At 43.5% G+C, this 24372-nt stretch overlaps 1 protein-coding gene across 4 annotated transcripts in view; it reads left to right on the top strand.

Moving 5' to 3' along the window:
* KAT6A (lysine acetyltransferase 6A) overlaps positions 1 to 21355 on the top strand; it is a 108872-nt gene extending 87517 nt beyond the window's left edge. For all 4 annotated transcript variants that reach the window (XM_070781484.1, XM_070781483.1, XM_070781485.1 and 1 more), the window contains 8 exons: positions 2412 to 2553; positions 4191 to 4352; positions 5379 to 5472; positions 7822 to 8053; positions 8740 to 8974; positions 10328 to 10960; positions 13606 to 13918; positions 15935 to 21355. In XM_070781484.1, the coding sequence (XP_070637585.1) occupies positions 2412 to 2553; positions 4191 to 4352; positions 5379 to 5472; positions 7822 to 8053; positions 8740 to 8974; positions 10328 to 10960; positions 13606 to 13918; positions 15935 to 18585 (4462 nt within the window). In that variant the 3' untranslated portion in view covers positions 18586 to 21355. The remainder of the gene's footprint in view (positions 1 to 2411; positions 2554 to 4190; positions 4353 to 5378; positions 5473 to 7821; positions 8054 to 8739; positions 8975 to 10327; positions 10961 to 13605; positions 13919 to 15934) is intronic.
* Positions 21356 to 24372: the final 3017 nt, after the last annotated feature.

Here is a 24372-nt window from a genome sequence, read left to right as displayed (position 1 = left end):
AAATAAAGAATCCAGATTGGACAGGGAAAAGTAAAATGGTCACTGTTTGCAGACAGTATGACACTATACATAGAAAAGTCCTAAAGAAGCCACAAAAAACATTTGGAGCTCACTGATGAATTTGGTAAAGTTGGCAGGATACAGAATTAATATGCGGAAATCTGTTGCATTTCTATACCCTGACAGTGAACTGTCAGAAAGTAAGGAAATAGTCTCATTTACCATTGCATCAAAAAGAATAAAATGCCTGGGAATAAACCTGCCTAAGGAAGTAAAAGATCTGTACTCAGAAAACTGTAGGACACTGATGAAAGAAACTGAAGATGACGGAGACAAATGGAAAGATACATTATGTTTATAGATTGGAAACCTTACTGTTAAAAACGACAGATACCATGCAAAGCAATCTACTCATTATGTGCAATTCCTGTCAAATTACTCAGGGCATTTTTCATAGAACTAGGACAAAAATTTTTAAATTTGTATAGAAATGCAAAAGACCCTGAATGGCCAAAGCAATCTTGAGAAAGTAAAACAGAGCTGGAGGGTTGACTTCAGACTGTATTACAAAGCTACAGTAATCAAAAAGTGTGGTCCTGGCACAAACACACACACACAGAGATCAATGAAACATAATAGCCCAGAAATAAACCCGCCTCTTATGGTCAGTCTGTGATGGAGAAAGCAAGAATGTACAGTGGGAAAAAGTCGGATTCTTCAGTAAATGATATTGGGACGATCGGACAGTTGCATGTAACAGAATGAAACTGGACAGTTTTCTCAAATCATGTAAAAAATAAACTCAGGATGGTTTAAAGTCCTAAAGATAAGACCTGAAGCCATAAAAGTCCTAAAAGAAAATATAGCTGGAATACTCTTTGATATAAATTGGAGCAGGTTTTTTATCTGTCTCCTAAAGCAAAGGAAACAAAAGCAAAAGTAAATGGAGCCTAATTAAACTTAAAAACTTGTACTGCAAGGGAAACCATTGACAAAATGAAAAGACAACCTCCTGAATGGGAGGAAATGCTTGCAAATGATATGATCAATAAGGGATTAATACCCAAAATATATAAACAGAGGTGGTTTTTTTTTTCCAATTTCCTTCAGCCTCAGTACGTATTTATATGAGAGAAGATATATTTGGATTATATTTCTTGTCATTGTATCACCCAGTATTTTTGTATGTACAGTTTTTGTTATAGTATCAGATCTTAGCATGCTTACCAGTTTTGGACACAATTCAGGGTACAGGAGAGCCTCTGTGCTGAGGATACATGGGATATGTGTTTATCAGAGAGAGCCATGCAGTCTTCTCAGTCCAGACTAAAATACTTACAGAAGCCACTGGCGTTTAGGTTATGTTCCTTCTGTGGCTTTTTCAGTGGTGAAGAATCTGTCTGCATTGCAGGAGAGGCAGGAGACTCGGGTTAGATCCCTGAGTTGGGAAGATGCCCTGGAGGAGGAAGTGGCAGCCCACTCCAGTATTCTTCCCAGGATAACCCCATGGACAGAGGAGCCTGGTGGGCTGTGGCCATCAGGTCTCAAAGAGTCAGAAATGGCTGAGCACACGTGCACACAGAACCACTTTATTGCCTGGCTCCTTATCACAGAGACTGTGTAAGGGAGAAGTCCTACTGCTAAAAAGCAAGTGTATTGAAAAATATAAATTATTATATAAAAAATAACAATGTAGATGAAGAAATAATTAGAAATTTTATTTCAGTCATTGAAAATAGACCTTTGAGGTGCAGGATTTAATGTCATATTTGACTGGAGAGAAAGCCAGAATTTCGGAGCAGAAGGAAGGAGGTAGTGTAGCATGTCCTAACTTGAAAAAACGTTTTCCATATTACAGTTTTATACTTAAAAATATGTACAGAATCTGCTTTTACAGTCCCCACTATATGTCCATCATGCTCAGCCTCTGTACCTGGTGTACCTGGCACAGGGCCTGACAGTGTTCAGTCGGTGTTCATTTTCTGAAAGTAATGAGTGAGTGATCTGATAAAGGAAGAAAGACTGTACAGCTTAACAAAGTCTTCACTTTCTGGTGTGTTCCCAAGGTAGACTTTACTTTTTTTACTTACTGGAGATTATCAAGGAGGAGAGAAGGTGAGATTTTCATGGCTTTCTGGTGGGTAACTTTAAAAGACAACAAAGATTAGTTTACTAGGAAGATCCCTGGATTGTGTGAATTGATTTCCCACCCCTGCCCTCTTGCTATCGATTAGTTGGATCCTATTATCCAGATTAGTTTTATCTTTGATTTTTGTGTTTCCTTTTTTAAAAATTTGATTAATGGGGATAATGAGACATTCCTTACCTTTTTACCTGGGTAGTAATGAGTAAGAATAAGAGTGGAAGTTTAAAGTCTTACATAAAGTTTGTGTAATTGTTTTTTTTTACAGGCTGCCTAAATTATATCTCTGTGAATTCTGTCTAAAATATATGAAAAGTAGAACTATTCTGCAGCAGCATATGAAGAAGTGTGGTTGGTTCCATCCTCCTGCTAATGAGATTTATAGAAAGAATAACATTTCTGTTTTTGAGGTAAAGTAGAAGATGTTTAGTAGTTGTCTTCCTATCCGTTTCAAATACAGCCCCCCACCACCACCCAACCCCCCCCACCCCCCACCTCCCTCCCCCCCGCCCCCCGCCGCTGCCCATGCTTTATCCGATTGCACAGCTTGATTTGTTTTGGAAATGTTTTACTATGGTTCACTCACTATGGAGTCAGTAGTTCAGCTCTATAGGGGAGAATCAGAATTAGGTCAGTCTAAGTGGTACCAGTTCACAAACTTGGTCTCTGAATAAACTATTTTGTATTTCATTGAATCAAAGACATCAGTTGTAACATATTTTACATTCCACTCAGAAGGTAAAAATACTGAAAATTATGATATATATGACTCCATTTGATTTTTTAATGCCAACAGATTTTACTTTTGTATAGATGTGATAAGATTGTGTCTTAGACTCTATGAAACGTGGCACTTAACAGATTTCTACTGCTCTGTTTAAAGGAATATTGTGTAGAGGTATATATGTAACAGCTGTAGTAAATCCTAGTAATATTTCCTGACTTCATCGTGATTGTTTGACTTAGGCTACATCTGTGATTCTGTGTTGTTAATAGTGGTTTTTAAGTTCTTGATCTCAGTTCCGGTCTGATTGCCCAGCTACTAACTGAGTACGTACCATGTGCTCAGTTCTGTTAATTCCGATGATGATAGACTTTCAGGTTGTCAGGATCTGCTCCATCTCTCACTTTCTTAATCTTCCCAGAGCTTTTATTTTAGGTGAGGAATAGAGGAGCTCTTGACCTTTAAGGGAGGGAAAAGGTGTTTTGTACATTAAATTGCTAAAGAAGTGGCAGTCTTTTTTGTGTGTGTGGCAACACAATGTGGCTTCTGGGATCTTAGTTCCCCAACCTGGTTGAACCCCAGACCCTCAGCAGTGAAAGTACAGAGTGCTAACCTCTGGACTGTCACGGAGTTTGCAGAAGTTGCAGTCTTAAAATGTCAGTGTCTTTGGGTCTGATGTAAGCGGTCATGGAGGAGCACACGCTGCAGGGGTGCTGGGACCATACAGCCTCTCGCTCCTGATCCTGGCCAACCAGAGCCCACGAAATACCTCACTTGCCAGGTTGCCGCCCAGGGAACCTGCTCCTTGCTTTTGACAAAAGATAATAATCCCTCAAGGAGCTTTATTTAGGGGGAAACCTCATTTTGGCAGTCTGATTACATTGCTTCTGGCTGCTGGCACAAGTTAAACTGTTGTTTTACTTTGTTTTGCTTAACAGATGTATTTTAGAAGAGGTTACATTTAGATCTTTTGTTGAATTAAATACTTTAAAAAATGCATCAGATCAGCTTGCCATCTGAAGGATTCCTGTAGTCAGTCTTTTTGTAAAAGCAAATGCTGTTTTGAAAATGGCCATCACATCCTTGTCTAGCCTTTTTTTGTGCTTTGTTGAAGTGCAGTGTTTTGTGTATTTAGTTGTCTTAAAGTAGCAGACACTGTACTCTGCCATTTCAAGGGACAGCTTCCAGATCCATTCTGTTCTGAGAGTTGCCAGCTCCTCCTGGGCTGGACTGTGGGTACTCACAGGCACTCTTTGCTGACGTGTGTTATTCTGGAATTAAAGAGACACCTCGCTGACCGTTTTGTCTGTTTTTTTCCTCTAGGTTGATGGGAATGTGAGTACCATTTATTGTCAGAACCTGTGTCTCTTGGCAAAGTTGTTTCTTGACCACAAAACACTCTATTATGACGTGGAGCCATTTCTTTTTTATGTTCTAACCCAGAATGATGTCAAGGGCTGCCACCTTGTTGGCTACTTTTCTAAAGTAAGTATAGCAGCTGAAGTTTGTCTTGAATTCATATGGAAATACGAAACAGCTTTTGGTTGTCCCTAGGAGGCAGTACAGGGCGCACCCTTCTGGGTGCCGTGTGGCGTTCTGGAAAGGGAAGCAGGAGGACCGCCGAGACACTTAGCAGGTGCCAGCAGGTACCTAGTAACGTTCAGAGGGCTGTTCTCTGCTGGGAACATAAAACTGCTGCTCACACCCCAGAGGGAAAGCTTTGCCATGGCTTCTACTCCCATGGTGATGATAGGCAGAACTTGTGAAATAAACAGAGTCATTACCTGAGTTCTTTCTCTGTTTAAATCTTCTCTTCCCAATTTGAATTTTAGGCATAGAAGTAAGAATTTTTAAGAAGCCATTTTTTATTAAAGGATACTTTCTCTCCTTCAATTTTCCATTCTCTTGGAGAGAAAAAAAAGTTTCTTCTGTTGTCAGACAACAAAAGAGGCAGTTTTATTTAAGAAAGCCCATGATAAAATCTAACTATATAAAAATAGTTAAGTGAAAAGCCCTAGTTGTTAGTAGGCCGTTTCAGTAGTTAAGTATAATTTAAAATATATTGCTTTGATTTATAGAGGTGTATTTATACCCACCGTATGTAGCGCCAAAGCAGGAGCTACAATAAAAGGAACTTGGAAGTCAGTGATGAACTGTCCCACTTCTAGGGGCCACATTGACGGCAGCGTTTGTAGCTTTGCAGATGGTCAGGACTGGGATTCCTCTGCTCATCTCAGGCGCTGACATACTGTTTTCAAGTTGCAGGTGGTGTTGGGTGGCGTCACTTTGGTTTATGTTTTTCCCTGGGGATGGTTGCTTTGTGGAGAGTGCCAGGGGCTTAACACTGTCCTCCCCCTCTCAGAGGGGTATTTTTTTCTTGATGTGCATTGCTAATCCCAAAGGACCAGGGCTGTGGTTTTGACTGTTAATCTTTGTTTCTTAAAAATTAACATTAGTGTTTAGTCTTAGCAGCCTGTTGTTTTAAAACTAGGCTTTTGTTTTTTCTACCAGGAAAAGCACTGTCAACAGAAATATAACGTTTCCTGTATAATGATTCTTCCCCAGTACCAACGCAAGGGCTATGGGAGGTTTCTCATCGATTTCAGTAAGGATTATAGTAACGTAACTGCTCATTGTATCTTCTTGTGGACTTTCTTTTGGTTGGACATGAAGTATTTTTAAATTGCTAATATTAGATATGAGTTTCTATGTGATTTATAGCAAATAGTTTTAATTTGCAGCTATTAATTTACAGTGGAACTTAGTTTTATTTTATGCAATAATTCTGTCTCACAATATGAAAAAGCTTTGTAGAACTACTTAAATTAGCACTAATAAAGAAGTGCAGCACCTGCCCTATTTTTCTTACCCAGTTATCTGAGAAATGTGTGCAGCACGGTTTAGTTACAGGCTTTACCTAGTGATTCAAAATATGCGATGCACCTTTAAAAATGATAGAAGTAAATGATAAGGTAGATAATGTAATTTGAGTTAAAAATTGAAAGCTAACTGTTCTAAAAAGGTCATGTGGAACTTGCATTTTGTTTTATACATTGATAATCTTGCTTTGAAAGTAAATGTGTATTTGAGGTAAATTTTCTATTGATTGCTGGAGAAGGAAATGGTAACCCACTCCAGTATTATTGCCTAGAAAATTCTGTGGACAGAGGAGCCTGGCTGGCTACAGTCCAAGCAGTCGCAAAGAGTCAGACACGACTGAGCACACATGCCTTCTATTGATTATGAAATAGTGGTATTTGAGGGAATATTTTCCCTCAGATATTCGCTCAAAATAGTAATATTTAAAGGAATACTTTCAGAAGTAATGGTTAAAAGGACTCTGAGAGGCAGTTCTTCTAAATATCAGATGGTTACATTTCTAGTGTTAATTCTCTCACATGGACCAGTGAACCTTACTCTACTTAGCCTTAGACTGTGTCCCTGCTGCTGCTGCTAAGTCGCTTCAGTCGTGTCTGACTCTGCGACCCCATAGACAGCAGCCCACCAGGCTCCCCCGTCCCTGAGATTCTCCAGGCAAGAACACTGGAGTGGGTTGCCATTTCCTTCTCCAATGCATGAAAGTGAAAAGTGAAAGGGAAGTCGCTCAGTCGTGTCCGACTCCTAGCGACCCCATGGACTGCAGCCCACCAGGCTCCCCCGTCCCTGGGATTCTCCAGGCAAGAACACTGGAGTTGGGTGCGATTGCCTTCTCCGGACTGTGTCCCTAACCATATTTAATTGGAAATATGTGCCAATATGTGACACAATATAACCACCATATGTGGTTATTTTTTACATTTTCCTGTTTTTTTCTTCCAACTAGTAGTAGAGGATAAAACACATAGTTTCCTTTAGTATCAGTATATTGTTTTGAAATAGGACTCGTGATTGGATGTGTTATGCCATTAAGTAGCAGAGTTGGGAAGAATATTTTCAGTCATTTTTTTTGGAGCTATACAAACAACAGTCTGTATGATTATAGTATTTGTTTTTATTTTAAAACTGTTCCTGATGTGATGTGTTTTCCCACTTCACCATTCTTAGATGGATATTTTCTTTGATGACAAAATGCTACCTTTTTCTGCCATCTCCATTTTTGATACTTTCCCTTATAGAGTTTATTCCTTTCTTTTCCTGTTCCATGCATTAGACAAGAAGACAGAGTGATAGCACCACACAGTGATGCTGGCATGCTGCATTCTTGCTTATCATGAATTAGGGTGATGGGTGATTGTGAGGAGCATTTCCATTGAAGTGAGAAATCGTCATATAGGTCCCTCATAGAACCACAGTCTTAATAGGATTATGTAAAAACTGAAGGCAGTCTTATATTGTGCAAACAAATAGTTCTGTTGCCATCTAGTGGCCCAAGTAAAACATGCAAGGATGGTTTCCCTCATCATGCTGCTGCCGCTGCTAAGTCGCTTCAGTCGTGTCCAACTCTGTGCGACCCCATAGACAGCAGCCCACCAGGCTCTACCGTCCCTGGGATTCTCCAGGCAAGGACACTGGAGTGGGTTGCCATTTCCTTCTCCATTGCATGAAAGTGAAAAGTGAAAGTGAAGTCGCTCAGTCGAGACTGACTTGTAGCGACCCCATGGAATGCAGCCCACCAGGCTCCTCCATCCATGGGCAAAAAGCGTTCTTGCCTCGATCTTATCTGTGCAGCCTTTTAATATGAAGTCCTGATTTTTAACAGCTTGAATATTCTAACAATGTGATTTATATTAACTATAGACAAAGTAATACTAATTTGATGTCCAGAGTGTATAAATTGTGTAATCTTCTTGCAAATTTGTTTTCAAGTAATTTTGTAATTTTGTTCTTGAAGGAATTAGCCTCTGAAATTATAGCCTATAATACCTGGATTGATTATGGAAGAAGGGCTTGTTATTTTTGTAAACTGCTATCTTTTAGGCTCTCTGACATATTTGTGATTTGGGGGTTTCTTTAGGTTATTTGTTATCAAAGCGTGAAGGCCAAGCAGGGTCTCCAGAGAAACCATTATCCGATCTAGGTCGCCTTTCCTACATGGCTTACTGGAAAAGTGTAATATTGGAGTGCCTTTATCACCAAAATGATAAGCAGATCAGCATTAAGAAGTTGAGTAAGTTGACTGGAATCTGCCCTCAAGACATCACTTCCACACTGCACCACCTGCGCATGCTGGACTTCCGGAGTGACCAGTGAGTGTTACATCCCTTTGCATCACCTTTGGAAGGTGATTGGGTGGAGGTGTTTGGATCAGGCAGCCGGATTATCAGTTAAAGTGCATGAACTGATGTAAGTGGTGTACTTGGTGATCCTGAGACTTCATTTCCTTTATATATTTTATACTAGTGATCATTTTTTAAAAAACGTTTTTTCTGGTCTTCTGTCTAACTTTCGGACCTAAGCTACTGAATCTGTTACTTACTGGGAGTACCTTCATCATACAAGTAACAGCTGCAGAAATAGTATCAACTAAAATACACCTTTGATTAATTTCCGTACAGATGGCACAGGATGAGCTACAGGTCAGAGAAAAAGCAGCTTACCTGTCTAGTGTGATGGAGAAAAGGTCACAAAGAAAGGAGGCATTTGGGCCAGGACAATGGAGAATAAAAGACAGAATGCAAGAGAATAGCAGAAATTTCAGAGGTGGGAAGTGTGAGCCAGGAAGTGACTGAAACAGCTTCCATCGTTCTAGTTGAGTGTGAAGTCTTTATCCACCTTCGTGTTTCTGAGCCATCTCGGTGGTGTCTTTCCAGGCAGGCTTTTTTGAAGCATTTATCTGCTCTCATTTCTAGGGTTTCTGGGAGTGTAGCTCCATATTCATTGTTTGGTACTCCTGGTCCGTCGTTGATTGCTATAAACTTTTCTCTGGTTTCAGATTTGTGATTATCCGCCGGGAAAAGCTTATCCAGGATCACATGGCAAAGCTTCAGCTGAATCTGCGGCCTGTAGATGTAGATCCCGAGTGTTTGCGCTGGACTCCTGTCATAGTCTCCAATTCTGTTGTCTCAGAGGAGGAGGAGGAGGAGGAGGAAGAGGAGGAGGAGGAGGAAGAGGAGGAGGAGGAGAGAGAGCCGGAAGAGCGTCAGAGCCAGGAAGAATTGGAGCCAAGTGTAAGGGCACGGGCGGTTCCCGGTGTTGGTAACGGAAGAGCGCGTGTTGGTTTTCAGGCGTGTTTGTGATTTACATATAATGGGATCTAAAACCAGTACTATAAACTCACAGTAGAATTTCCAAGTTTATTTCAGTGATAGAAATTTCAGGAAGACTGGGTTTGTTTACTTATTTGTATATTTTCAAGCCTTGTATCATTAGGAAACGTTCAGATTTGTTATATTGTGTTAGTTATGAGTATTTATCAAGAGTGCCTATAAGAGCTAAGTTTGAAGCTGTATAGAAATTGAGGAATCTGAATTAAATTTAAATCTGACCGTTGTTTAAAATGAAGATTCATTTTCCTTAAAACATTAAGGAAATAATGTAAGCAGTGCATATTTTCTAATAGAGCACTGAGCGGCTCCGTGTCTTTCGCCATTAAAGGGTTAGTGAAGGTCCTACGTCATTTTCAACATTTTTCTTCATGTGATGCATACTGTTCTCTGTCCTTTTTTTTTAAAGCAGTGCTTTCATCCTTTAAAACTCTGTGTTCTCTTTTGATAGAAATAGTTTCAATGCCCCCTGTTTAGTGTAATTTTCCAAGTAAAATTAAGTATTCAGAATAAAATAAGTCAAAATCATTCCAGAAATTTTCTTTCATTTTTTGATCATCCTCTTTCTCTTGCCCATGCCCCAGAGTTTGTCTCCTCTCTGTTTATAAATTTCTGATAAATTTCATGAACTGTGTCATTTAACATTTACTAGATTATAAGGAAAATAATACAAGGCTTCCCTTGTAGCTCACTAGGTAAAGAATCTGCCTGCAGTGCAGGAGACCGGGCTTCAATCCCTGGGTTGGGAAGATCCCCTGGAGAAGGAAACGGCAACCCACTCCAGTATCCTTGCCTGGAAAATCTCATGGACAGAGGAGCCTGGTGGGCTGCAGTCCATGGGGTCACAAAGAGTCGGGCACAACTGAGTGACTAACACTTAAGGAAAATATTAGTCACTTTGTTTATTGTTTGCACAGTGGTTAAGAGTACTGGCTCTTGGATCACTGTTTGGGTTTACATCCCAGCTTCTTCATTTGCTGTTGCATGGCCTGGGGCAGGTTACTTACACGTTCTGTGCCTCAGTTACCTCATTTGTAAAACGGGGATATAATAATAATATTTCACATAATTGGTATGGATTTTACCCATACAGCTTTTAAAACATTGCATATCACACAAGAGATATTTATGTTAAGTATGAAATAATGTCATCTTTGAAGCTCTGTTTTCTTACCCCAACATTTAAAAGGCCAGAATAGGAGATATAACCAAATAAGACTGAAAATTAACCAGCATGGTTTTATTTCCTAAAATCAGGTGGGGAAGTCTGCATCTCGAGAGAACAAAGAACAGGATTCTTACACTTCAGTAGAAAGTGAAAAGAAACCAGAAGTTGTGACACCAGCCAATACCACTCGATTGAGCAAACAGGTCCTTCCCCGTGACAGTCTTCCTGCCAACAGTCAGCCATCTCGGCGAGGCCGCTGGGGGAGGAAGAACAGAAAAGCCCAGGAACGCTTTGGTGATAAGGACCCGAAACTGCTCTTGGAGGAGACGTCAGCCCCCCAGGAGCAGTACGGAGACTGTGAGGAAAAGTCAGAACCTTCCCAAGAGCAGTACATGGAGAACGAGGAGCCTTCGGCAGCCTCCCAGGAGCAGCCGAACCAGGACGGGAAGCCAGACGGGCCCAAGAGGAGACCCGGCGAGGGGCTCGAGCTCTGGCGAGGCCCGCCGAAGAAGAGCCCTGAGCCGCTGAAGTGCGGGCTGCCCGACGCCCACGACCGGCTGCCCCGTCGCTACAGCGAGGGTCGCTACTGCGAAGGCCGCTACGCTGACGGGGACCGCCCCGCGCTGCGGGGCTGCAGCGAGAGCAGCGAGGAGGACGGGGAGCCCGAGAGCCCCCGGTCCAGCTCACCCCCGGTGCTCACCAAGCCCACGCTGAAGCGGAAGGTGGGGCCGCCCCGCCCTGCCCCGGCCCGGAGCTCTGAGAGATCGGGGCAGGAGTCCACAGGTGTTAGCCTTGCAGCTGCATGCCCAGTGTCTCCTGGCCTGTGGTCTTCCAGTGAGCACGTGTCGTGTGCACCTGGCTCCTCTGGTTCATGAGTGCTCACCTGGAAGTCATACACTTATTTAAGGGCTGACAGGCTGTTTTCAGCTTGCTGGTTTGATTTCAAACTATGACTTATTAGGGATTGAAAAAACCCCCCAGGGACTTCCCTGGTGTTCAGTGGTTAGGACTTTGAGTTTCCACTGTGGGGACCATGGGTTCAAACCCTGGTTGGGAAGCTGAGATTCCACAATCACGAGGCCAAAAGCACGGGTTAGAAATGTTTCTACTAGAAAAGGAGAGGTACACACTCCATAGGTGCATGGAGAGTGGGCGGGACAGTGCCCCAGTACTCAGAGTGACGCCTGTCCCCTCGCCCTGCACAGCACTGTGTCCTACCTGGGTCTCTCTCCTCTTCAACCCTCTGTGGTTTCACTTAACTTTGTTTTCAACGTGTTTTCTAAACTATATTTCTTCATCTTGCAAACTTTGAATGATAGGTTATTACTGAATGCTATGAGGTGGTAGTCACAGATTCTGTTAAACCGTATACCACAGACCTCCCAAACTGTGGCGTGAACTTTAAACATTGCTGCCAGGCCGAAGCGTGTCAGCTCTCTGGATGAGCCACCCTGGACTAGAGACGTGGCAGCTTTCACGCAGAGCAATAAAATCATTCTTCTCCTTAGCAGAGCCTTGGGGGGAAAAAAAAAAGATAGTGCTATTTATCAGAGAAAAAAGAGCTTTCCATTTTAGGAGCAGTTTTAGATTCACAGATCTATTGCAAAGAAAGTATGAAGAGTTCCTATATTCTCCACACCCCGCCTCCCCTGTTACTGACCTCCTCCCTTGATGCTACACACTGGTCACAAATCGGGAACCAGCACAAGCACTTCATTAACTGGAGCCCATACTTGGTTCAGATTTCCCCCCGTTTCCCCAGGATGCCACCCAGCACACCACGTACCTTGCATTTAGTTGTCATGTCTTTTTAGGCTCCCTGGTTATTGGTGACAGTTTCTCAGACTCCTTGTTTTTGATGACCTTGTCAGTTTTGAGGAGTACTTGCTAGATATACTGTAGAATGCCCCTTATGGTATTAAAATGGGGTGAAGTGTTTTGGGAAGAAGGCCACAGAGGTAAAGTGCCATTCTTGTCACATCATAGAAGGGTATCTGCCATCAGGCTGTACCAGGACCAAATACAAGGGCATCTGCTGTCCGTGTGACTTCTCACTGTTGGTGTTGATGTCAGCCCAAGTCGCCTGACTTCCAGGTGCCAGACTTGTCAGGTCTCTGCACTCTTGAGTTACTGCCGTTTCAGACCCCTTTCTGTACTGTACTCTTTGGAGGGAGGTTACTGCCTGCAGCCCATACCTAAGATGCAGGAAGTTCTACACTGCTCCTGAAGAGCAGAATATCTGTGTTAATTACTTGAATTCTGTTCAGTAGAGTTACCCATTTTTTCCTGTTTCTTGACATATCCGTGTGGCCTCATAGATACTTACTTTCACGCCCCAGTCCTCGGATTAGCCATTTCTCCTCAGAGTAGGGCCATGTTTAACCTCGTTTGAAAAACTGTGTTCTCAACTAGAAAGACTAGTAAGTTTGAAGTGGAGAAAAATTGATTAACCTATTGTTCATTACGTGACTGTGAAGAATATATCTTTGCCATCCTGGGCTTATGTTGCCTTTTTACAAAATAAAATTATGCTATTTCCCTGTGTAAAAAGAGAGTATTATAACAGGCAGTGAGTACATGTACAGGATGCTTGGAAAGTTTTAAAGAAATTCACTTGACTAGGAATTGCCAATAATTTTATAGCCACTTCTTTACTGACTGGACGTGACCTTAAAGCAAGTCCTATAACCTTTCTGGCCTCTGTAGACTGAGGGGATTGAATTAGATCAGCTTTGGTAATATATGATACCATTTTGTGATATCTATTATGTGATTTAAGATGTTAGATCAACCCTAGTACAGAAGTATGCCTAATGTGCCACGTCCCAACACCAGACTTGTTTTATTTCTGAAATGCTCGCTAACACCAAGGAGATCTATCCCGACTCCACATTCCCAGGCTCCACTGTAGCTCTCTGTGGATAGTGCATGACAGTGGAAGGCGGCCTTCCTGGTGGTTCTGCTGACACGCACAGTGGAGCTGTGAGATGTACGGTGTTTTATTTCTTCTTTTCTCTTTTGAGGAAAAGAGAAGAGACTAGCCTTTGTGTCATTTCAGTATTGAAATAGGCTGCTCCCTAGGGTACTAAATGTACCTGGACTGTTAGTAGGGGAATGATAACATCCACTCTTTCCTCTGTTCTTTTACAAAGTTGTTTTCAGTGATCCTTTTTGTATCTATGACATTTTATGTATATATAGTATCTTAACTATGGTATTTTGAAATAATGTTCAAAATGTCTTTTGGCAAACAGCACTCATTTGATACGTGCTAATTGTGTCAGGTTTAAAAACTATTAATCGTGTTATTAATGAAAATGACGGTGTTCATTACCGTAAATAAAATGCTTCTTTCTCTCTCAAATAGAAACCAATTCTTCACCGAAGAAGGAGAGTCCGAAAACGCAAACACCACAATAGCAGTGTTGTCACAGAGACCATTTCTGAGACCACGGAGGTCTTGGACGAGCCTTTTGAAGACTCCGACTCCGAGAGGCCGATGCCGAGATTAGAGCCAACGTTCGAGATTGATGAGGAGGAGGAAGAAGAGGATGAGAGTGAACTCTTCTCTCGAGGGTACTTCCATCGCTTGGCCTCCCAGGACGTTCTCAGGTGTCGGTCTGATTCTAAGAGGAAGTCTAAAGATGAAGACGATGATGAAGAGTCAGATGATGCTGATGGTATGTTTCACAGAGCGGTTGCTTGTTGTAGTTTCCTGGTTTTGAAAGATACAGCAGTAGTAGCTGCAAAACCTCCAGCAGAGAGGGTGAGGGGCAGATGACCCACCGAGCAAGTGCAGAACGACTTGCAGCCCCCGAAGAGCTGTGTCCAGTGTGCTCATACTCACCTTCTGCCTTACTTCTCTGTCCTTTTTTCGGAGTGTTTTTTCCCAGTTCCCCCATAGCACCTGTTTTTGCCTCAGCAGATAGTAATCTTGCTGTTCGGAAATTGTTCTTTTTGCCTAGTCCTTTCTCGGCCATTATGTGTGTCTTTAGTTAATGGGTGGATGAGACTTAGCGTAAAGAAGATAATTAATAACCCTTTACTGGAGTGCACTGTCTACAGACCTGGCCTGTTTTGCTAATTGTGTATGCTGAGTGCTTAAAATAAGCACTCAGTAAATACAGTTAAATGACTAAGTGCTTAGAAGTGGCTCTCGAGTAAGGTCAGACTCGTGTAAATTGGACTTGCTTCAAATCTGTTCCTGAATTGTATCTGTAATATGTCTTATTCAACGAGTAGTAAATTTCTAATTAAAAGGGGAACAGTACCTCAAAATAAGTTAAATTTTATGGCATAGCTAAAAATCCGGTGATTAGACTGGTTGTCGTTTCCTCTTTAAAGATGAAAAGAAGGGGCTGATATATGACTTGGGTCCCAAACTAGTTGTTCACATCGTTGCCGGAACTTCCTGCCTTGTGCTGTGTGGCGTCCTTGCTGGGGTCACACTGAGCTGCTGTGCTTTGCTGGGCGAATTCAGAGGAATCACGTCCATGCTTGGTGCATAAACCTATAACTTTTATGTACTGACTATTTGGGCTTTTAAAAATAAATTCACTCAATTTCAAATCTAGTAGACAACTTGCATTTTCTTCAGTCTCGTGTTTTTGTATAATCAATAGTTTTAACGTAGTGATGACTTAAGTTTTTTGCTTTATTGTGCATGATTTTCCAGAATTTTATTGTGTTATATTTTGAGATATGTAACTAGGAAACTAAAAATTTATTTTGTAAAGTAAAGAATGTGGCACTTTTGCAAAATTCTGTCTTATATCATCATAGATTAAAATAGTATCCTCTAAGTTCTATTGAACAGAATTTTCTCTAATGTAGCCATTTCCTTTGTTTATTTTCAGGTTACTACTGGTAACTATACTTTTTTAGTCCTACTACTTCCATTCCCCATCCCCTAAAAAAAATTCCTGTTCCTACCTTGCTGGTCTTCTTTTTAAAAATTAATGGAAATGTGGATGTACTTAATGTTGCACCAGACTGTACACCCAAAAATGTTAAAATGGTAAATTTTATGCTATGGATATTTCATAGTTTTTAGAAAAAGTGATGGTGAGAAAGTGATGCTAATATCAAATTTATTTCTAGTAAACCCTTTGCTTCAGGTCAGTATTTGTCCAGGACTACATGTCTTGCAGCTCTTTTTACACAAACACAACACTGGCTGGGAAGTGTTCCTGTAGGATTGCTCAGACATGGCCTGGAGTAGGTGGCTCATGATATTACCTGAAGTAATGATTTTGTAGAAACTAAGAAAACCAAAGCAATAAGATAAATGGGGGGGAGGGATAAGTGAGCTGATATGTAACTTATATGGTAAAGACAGCTTGTCTAAAGTAGCTCTGAGCACTACTAGCATGTGTCCTTGTAAAGCTTATCTCCATTTTTTAAATGATGATCCTGAGTCTTAGGGTAACTTCCCAAAGATGTGCAGTTGGCTTTGATGATGCACTTGAACCTGGTGGGCGGACCAGAATTCTTTTCCTTGTTCTGCCACTTCCCTCTGTGACTTCAGAAGATATCATGAAATAGGTTTCTCCTTTCGATTCTTAACTTAGAAATGAAGATAGTCGGGAGTTTGGGGTGATAATAAAGTCATTTCTGTTGTACATGTGGGCTCGGACAAAGGCACTAGCGAATACAAGATCCTGTAATGTATTTTATTTTTTATCCTTCCTGTGCAGACACTCCTGTCCTAAAGCCAGTGTCTCTCTTGAGAAAATGTGATGTGAAGGACGCTCCACTTGAGCCAGATACATCCACGCCCATGAAGAAGAAGAAGGGATGGCCCAAGGGCAAGAGCCGCAAACCAGTCCACTGGAAAAAGAGACCTGGTCGCAAGCCGGGCTTTAAGCTGAGTCGGGAGATGGTGCCCCTCTCTGCTCAAGAGTGCATCGTTGAGCCCATCGTCCCCCTTCCGAAAGCGGGACGTAAATCCAAAATGGAAGAAAGCGAAGAAACTGTTGAACCCCAAGAAGACTTGCCTTTAACGGAGGAAAGGAAGGAAGAGGAGGAGTTGCCCCTGGAAGCGGAGGAGGTCGAGGAGGGGGAAGAGGAGGACACCACCAGCAGTGACGTCAGGGCGGCGGCCTCTCCCGCCGAACCCAGCAGCCCGGAGGCCGAAGCCAAGGAGCCCGAGGCCGGTGAGGAAGAGGAGAAGCCCCGCGTCCCGGCAGAGCAGCGGCCGTCGGAGGAGGCGCCGCAGGAGCTGGCCAGGCCGGAGCCCGAGGAGGAGGAGGACACGGCCGCAGAGACAAACCAGAGCGAAGACCACGATGCGGACGACGAGGACGACGGCCACCTGGAGCCCGCCAAGAAGGAGGAGGAGCCGGGGGAGCCGCCGGCGCGGGAGGGCGTCAAGGAGGAGCCTGGCGGCCGGGAGGCTTTTTTAGATCCTAATGTGCAGGGCAGTGGGGAGAACCCGAAAGACAAGGAGGAGACGGAGCCGGATTCCGAGGAGGAGCAGACTTCGCACGATGCGTCCGTGGTGTCGGAGCACATGCCGGGCTCTGAGGACGACCGCGAGGAGGACTCGCGCTCGAAGGAGGAGCTGCTGGAGCTGAAGGAGGAGGAGGAGATCCCGCACAGCGAGCTGGACCTGGAGACGGTGCAGGCCGTGCAGTCCCTGACGCAGGAGGAGCGCGGCGAGCATGAGGGCGCCTACCAGGACTGCGAGGAGACTCTGGCCGCCTGCCAGACGCTGCAGAGTTACACGCAAGCCGACGAGGACCCGCCACTGGCCCTGGTGGAGGACTGCCACGCCTCTGAGCACAACAGCCCGCTGTCCTCCGTCCAGTCCCACCCCAGCCAGTCGGTGCGCTCGGTCAGCAGCCCCAGCGTGCCCGCCCTCGAAGGGGGCTACACCCAGATCAGCCCGGAGCAAGGATCCCTGTCCGCCCCGTCTATGCAGAACATGGAGACCAGCCCCATGATGGATGTGCCTTCCGTATCCGACCACTCCCAGCAGGTGGTGGACAGCGGCTTCAGCGACCTGGGCAGCATTGAGAGCACCACAGAGAACTACGAGAACCCCAGCAGCTACGACTCCACTATGGGCAGCAGCATCTGTGGGAACAGCTCCTCCCAGAGCAGCTGCTCCTACGGCCTGTCGTCCTCCAGCAGCCTCACCCAGAACAGCTGCGTGGTCACCCAGCAGATGGCTGGCATGGGTGGCGGCTGCAGCCTGATGCCACAGAGTAGCGTCCCGCCCGCTGCCAACTGTGGCATCAAGTCCCCACAGAGCTGTGCCGTTGAGAGGCCTCCCAGCACTCAGCAGCCGCCGCCGCCCCAGCCATCGCAGCAGCCTCCACCGCCACAGCCTCAGCCGCCAGCCCCGCCCCCACCGCCTGCCCAGCCGCCGCCCCCACCCCCGCCGCCGCCCCAGCAGCCACAGCCCCCACCCCCGCCCCAGCAACAGCCCCCGCTGTCGCAGTGCAGCATGAACAACAGCTTCACTCCGGCGCCCATGATCATGGAGATCCCCGAGTCCGGCAGTGCGGGGAACATCAGCATCTACGAGCGGATCCCCGGGGACTTCGGGGCCGGCAGCTACTCCCAGCCGTCGGCCACCTTCAGTCTGGCCAAGTTGCAGCAGCTGACCAACACCATTATGGACCCCCATGCCATGCCTTATAGCCATTCTCCTGCTGTGACTTCCTATGCAACCAGTGTTTCTCTGTCCAACACGGGACTGGCTCAGCTGGCTCCATCGCATCCCTTAGCAGGGACCCCTCAAGCACAAGCCACCATGACACCGCCCCCGAACTTGGCCTCCACCACCATGAACCTCACGTCCCCTCTGCTGCAGTGCAACATGTCTGCCACCAACATTGGCATTCCCCACACTCAGAGGCTGCAAGGGCAGATGCCCGTCAAGGGGCACATTTCCATCCGCTCCAAGTCGGCGCCCCTGCCCTCCGCGGCGGCTCACCAGCAGCAGCTGTACGGCCGCAGCCCGCCCGCGGTCGCCATGCAGGCCGGCCCACGTGCCTTGGCCGTGCAGCGTGGCATGAACATGGGGGTGAACTTGATGCCCACCCCTGCCTATAATGTCAATTCCATGAATATGAACACCCTGAACGCCATGAACAGCTATCGAATGACCCAGCCCATGATGAACAGCAGTTACCATAGTAACCCGGCCTACATGAACCAGACAGCGCAGTATCCTATGCAGATGCAGATGGGGGTGATGGGGGGCCAGGCCTACCCCCAGCAGCCTATGCAGCCGAGCCCGCACGGAAACGTGATGTACACGGGCCCCTCCCATCACAGCTACATGAACGCGGCGGGCGTGCCCAAGCAGTCGCTCAACGGACCTTACATGAGAAGATGAGCAAGATGGACTTGCAGTTCAGAACCTAAATATATATAAATAAAGGAACCTTTTATACTGACAAACCAGAGAAAAATGGACCTTTTTTTCCAGTTAAAATATTGCTGTAGATTTAGAGGAATTTTTCTTTGGTTTATTTTATTTTTTAGAAAACCTGGTCTTCTCTTTTTTGGGGGGTTCATTTTGTTCTGGGTTTTGGTTTTCTTCACAATCGTGAACATTTTACAATAGAACTCATCTAAAAACGGATTTGGGGATAGGGGAAACATGCACAGAAATCTTTTCATAATTAAAAAGAGCCTTACTTTCTTTACACGCCACATGGACAGAACTTGTGTAAAAGTGAATTATCTTTATTTTATTTTAAAATGTATGTTTCCCCTCAAGTGTTTGCAGCTCCCAGTGTCGTCATTTTTAAATGTTACATATACATCTCGAGGGTTAGCCAGACCCTTTTCCTCCACACCCAGCCTTTCATTCCCTACTTCATTCCAGCAGGAGGCACTTATGGGAGACTCGGAAGGGGACATGGAGAACAACCCAAGCTCCTTAAACTTATTATTATTGTTAATATTATTATTATTATTATTAATAAAGCGAGGCAGGAAAATGCTTCTCCTCCTGAAATCCCCTCCACTCCCTACACATACACACACGCGCACACACACACCTCTTGAAACCTTTCCCCAAGAATGTTTCTTTATAGATGGACTTCATTGAAATGTTTGTTTTTCTTAGATCAAGTGTAATATAATTTTTTAAAAACTACTCCCACTCAGCACTCAGAGACACAAAAATACTGTAAGTCTCAATTAACAGCAGAATCTCAGAGGAAAGCTGTTTGCAATCCTGATCCAGCCTTGGAGGAATAGATGGTCAGTTAACAATCAAAAGAGGAATGTAACCTCTTGTTTTTTTTACCACCTGGTGAATCAGCCATACGCACATAATTCCACGCAGCCTCTTGATTTTAGTACATACCTTGGGACTCTTAAGGGTCTCGATTCTCGAGCCTTCCTGACTGTGATTAGAGTGAACAATAGTCCCCGGTGATGTGGCGATGAGCCTCTGACGTCCTCATCTAAAGGGTTGGCGGATGACTGTACACGTCAGCGGCTTGAGAAATACCTGACTAACCTTTGACACTGTTTACTTTGTGTTGGAAGAGATGACGCAGATAGCGTGTTGTGAGGGAGACCGTGGCGTGAGTCTTATAGCTACTTCAGTGATAACATACCTCTAGTTTTCCTTTGTCTTTTGAGATCCTAAGTCCCTTCCCCTGTGAATCGGGATGCGCGGCCCCTCCCCGGGGAGAGGCTGAGGAGAAGAGGGATCGACCAACCACCAGCATAGTCGGGCAGATCTGGACAGCAGGGTTTTGGCAGGCTCCTATGTCACTTCCAACTTCATTCTCTTTTCTCTTGTGCAGCCAGTTCGCCCATTCTCTTGTCACTTGCTCCAGGGATAGGTTAAAAAAAACATATATATATATAGAAGTATATATATATGTGTGTATATATATATACGTATATATGTTCCATCATTGGAAGATGGACACTATTATACCACTTGGTATGTGCAGTCAAATATCCAAAAGGAGGAAGTACTGCTTAAAGAAATACCTGTAAGCGTTAAATTCTCTCCTTTATTTGTACATTTTATATAGATAAATTTTTGAAGTAACAAATTAGGCATTAAATTTTTTCAAATGCACAGGTTTGTTGGTTTTTTTAATATATATACACACACTTTAATTGACTTTCTCAATTAAACGTGTTAGGTAGAACAAGGCAGAATCCCGCCTCCTAACCGCTGTCTGAGCATTCTGAGCATGCGCAAGGCTGAGTAGGACCAGTCTCTGTATATACCTTTCCAGCCCCCGTCCCGTGTGTAGAACGTGCCCTGTGCTGCCCTCTGCCGACTCTTCAGCGCTGTCATTGCTTCCTGGTTGGGGTGGGGACGGGGTGGGTGGGGAGGGAGGTGTCTTGGGAGGAGGGTGGGTCAGGGCAGAAGGAGAAGCTGTTGAAAGGAGGGCCGTGAATTCAGTTTCTGTTGGTTTGCGGTTGTGTTTGGTTTTGTTTCTTTTAAAAAAAAAAAAAAAAAAAAACAATTTTCAATCGGGCAGCTCCCTTTTTCCACAAGCCTTTTTGTGACTTTAGAACTATTGTAGAGAAAATGTTCTTTTCTATATTATAAAAGAAATTATCCAACACAGTAATATTGGTACCTGTCATTTTTTCACTTCTGTTTAAAAAAAAAATGTATTTTTAGCAAGATAACTTGGGTAATCTTCTAAAAAAAGAAATTTAAAAAACTCACTGTTAGTGACTTTGATGCCTTTTAAAATAAGAGCTTTTTCATTTCATTCCATCTTTAAAATTTTTTATCTTTGTTGTAGAATATTAAAAACTATTTTAAGAAAGATAAAAATTCTCTTTAAAGAGATCTCTAGAGTGTGTGAATAGAGCTCCAGATGCCTCTAAAAGCCGCATGTACAAATGAAGCTAAGTCTATTCCTGTCTGTTTATATTTGCTTTTCCTGTTTTGTAACCTCTTTGTACTTTGTTCATGGTGACTTGTAAGCTACGGGGAAGGGGTGCCTAGATGCCTTCGTACTTCTCCATGTCACGCGCTCCTGGGCCAGCCGGTCTCCTTCCTCTCCTGTATGTAATATCACTTTTTTTTCCCCCTTTCTAGCAAGTACTTTCAAAAGAACTCTGTACATTTTAACATTAAAAAAAAAAAATAAATTATGTTGAGCCATTTTGGATGTCTGTCTTGCAAGTGGAATTTTTCTCCCGAGTGCTTCAAATTTTCTGATTCTTTTTCTATACACAAACTCAGGAATATTAGCCTTTTCACACTCCTCTTCAGCTAGCAAGTATTAAGTATATGACCTTTGCTTTGAAATTTCAGTTTTGATTCAAATAATGTTTCATTTCCAAGAATATAGATAGTTTCCCCTTTTCCAGAGAAAATGGTATTAGAACCTCACTTTGGTGGGGTTTTTTGGTGGGGGATGGGGACCCATTTGAAAAACTTTTAAAGGGGTTGTAATTCAGCCAACCAAAAAAAAAAAAAAAAAATACAGTCGCAGTAACAAGTAGCTCCCAGAAGTGGAACAAAGCAGTGTTTTTTCTTATCTCAGTTGACCTGATTGTGTAATCTAGGAAGGTTTGCCAAAAATCCGGGTCGTAAACATCAATCATTTTTTTTATATTTTCTGAGTTACTGTTCTCGCCTCTCATCTAAGAATTTTGGGTATAAGGCAGATTCCAGAATCCGACTTTGCTTTGGGAAACTGACAGCTGTTTAGGGTAGGGAGGCGAGGCAGATGCAGGTTTTCATGCCCTCCTAACTTGATCTGATGCCCTTTGCTGCTGAGTTAGGAGTTTAGGAAGTGGATGTGAATCATGTTCACAGCAGACATTTGTTCTAAACTTTGTGCCATTGGAGTTTTAGGCCACGTCATCTTCAGAAAAATAAACGTGTGTTTTTTCCCCCCTATTTGCTTGCTTCAGTGGTCACAACTTGGACCCAAGGTCGTCACTGCACTACGCGGTTAGTAGTGAATTGTCTCAAAAACATACACTGCCTTTGCTACTGCAAACTCCCTGCTTTAAGTGATTTCAACATGCAACAATTCTGATTTTTCTACCAAGAAGATAATGTGACCAAATAGGCTTCTTTTAAGTGTGAGCAACCCCCACTACGTATTGCGTGTAAAACTGGAGTAATTCCATGTGTGGCCAGCTCCCAAGTGATCAGGTGAGGAGGGCCTCTCTTTTCTTCGCCATCTGGCCTTTTCACTCTCAGCAGGTGGGTGGGAGAGGAAAGGACCACACCCTTGACGTCTGTGTATGGCTGAGCGCCTTGGTCCGGTACTATAGGATCTGCTGCTGCGCCTTCCTTCTTAGGCTTCCGGAAGTTCCTCTGAAGCTCCCATGCTTCCCATGCAGTCCCTCTGAGCATCCCAGGTGGACCGACCCCTCTGTACTGTGGGGGACAGCCCCGTGCACTCACTGAACATCAGGGGTCGGCATGACGGCCCCAGCTCTTCAGGTGAGAATTACTGTTTTAGGATCTCCCTGGGACACCCGGTGCTGGGTGTGGTGTTTTTTGTCCTGCCTCTTGATTTTTCATAAAGATGACAATTGGAAAGCATAGTGCAAAGAGGAAAAACTGATTGTTGTTGGCCCTGTTGTTGGCCCGGCAGAGTAAACAGACAAGTGGTGGCAGTGGGGAGGAGCACCATACTCTTCATGTAACTTACATCTAAAAATTCAAGCGACACATCTGTATGTGAACCCAAGACCCTGCAGAGTGACATTTATATTGTCAAATGTCTGTAATTATTGAGCATGGTCGTCCAATTAAAAGCCAAAAATCCCCTGAACAAAACCCAGCTCATCTATTAATAAATTTCTGTTAAAGGGCAGGTTGGGTTTGTTATGTGAGTCAGTGTGGTTACCTAACACAGCCAAGATCCATGGATTTGCTTTGCAGAGTGACAGCTACAAATTGGGCTTAACTGTGATTCCTTGCTACATCAATAAGGAGCCTAAAGATTGGTACACAGATTACACAGAAACCTCGGAAAGGTGGCAGGTATAATTTTTGCCTGAAATAAGGGAAGCCATGGAGTATGGTGGGCTTTGGCTTTCTGAACTCTTCTGAAACCGGAGAAAGACATAGGGAATTGTTCTCCTGCAACTGTTGTGAATAATAAACTTTTTGAGAATGAGAGATACATTCTTGTTAGCAAGAAAAAAAGTTCTAACATGTAACTCTATAATAACAGACATTTCTGAGAGCCTCATTTAAGTGACATAAAAAAAAAAGTTAAACGTTTCTAGGGTGACATGTTCGTTTTTAACCGTTTTTAGTCTATGCATGCACAAAGAGCAAGCAAAGGCAAGCAGGTGAACTGAGATAAATCCATCAGCTGTGCCTACACCGGAGAACTACAGCTGGGACTCCCCGGGGTTTCTATGAATATGCGTTAGAAAACTTACATCCAGTTCATGCCTCGACACCAGCCATTCAGATCACCTTTCAAGTTATTTACACTGGCCTTAAAGAGATTTCTGAGTCTCAGAATCTTCTATTTTTGAAAATGTCATTTAAAGCCCTTCAGCTATTATCCTAAGTTCAAAGTCTCTGGTGAACAAAGTAAAGAAAGACATGTGTACACAAAACCTCTGCCAGAACGGAGGCTCTGCCTCATGTACAGGCAGGCTCTAATTGTTTAATTGATGTATTCCATTTAATAACATTGGTTGATTTCATTTTCTTTTTAAAAGAAAGTAGAAGAAAGCAGCTGTAGTCAATTGTGTCAAAAGGACTGAATTTGATAGTTTTCCAGAGAAAGAGCGGTTGTATGTTGACTAGGAGACAGTGACAAAGGCTTTGCTACAGGCAAGGACCTCTTGCAAAAATGGAATAATTACACAATTAAAAAAAAAAAAAGATTGTCCAGCTCCTATTTAAGGGAAAAAAAAAAAACAACCTAGAATTGACTAGAACCCCTAACTTGGCATCCCCGAAAGTTTTTTTTTCTTAATATATGTATTGTATTGATGTATAGTTCACTTACAATGTGCATAGCAAGGTGATCCAGTTATACACATATATTATTTTTTAAATTATTTTCCATTATAGGTTTTTATTTTACAAGACACTGACAACAGTAAACCTGTGTTGCTTGTTGCATATCTATTTTGTCCTTGATGGAAAGAAAGTCTTGAATCTGAAACTAAATAGTATGAAATATTGGAAGAACAACCG

The sequence above is a fragment of the Bos indicus genome, chromosome 27 (genome assembly GCF_029378745.1).
Source record: "Bos indicus isolate NIAB-ARS_2022 breed Sahiwal x Tharparkar chromosome 27, NIAB-ARS_B.indTharparkar_mat_pri_1.0, whole genome shotgun sequence".
Classification (NCBI taxonomy): domain Eukaryota; kingdom Metazoa; phylum Chordata; class Mammalia; order Artiodactyla; family Bovidae; genus Bos; species Bos indicus.
The sequence above is the reverse complement of the archived record's forward strand: the minus strand, read 5'-3'. Positions and strand labels throughout refer to the sequence as shown.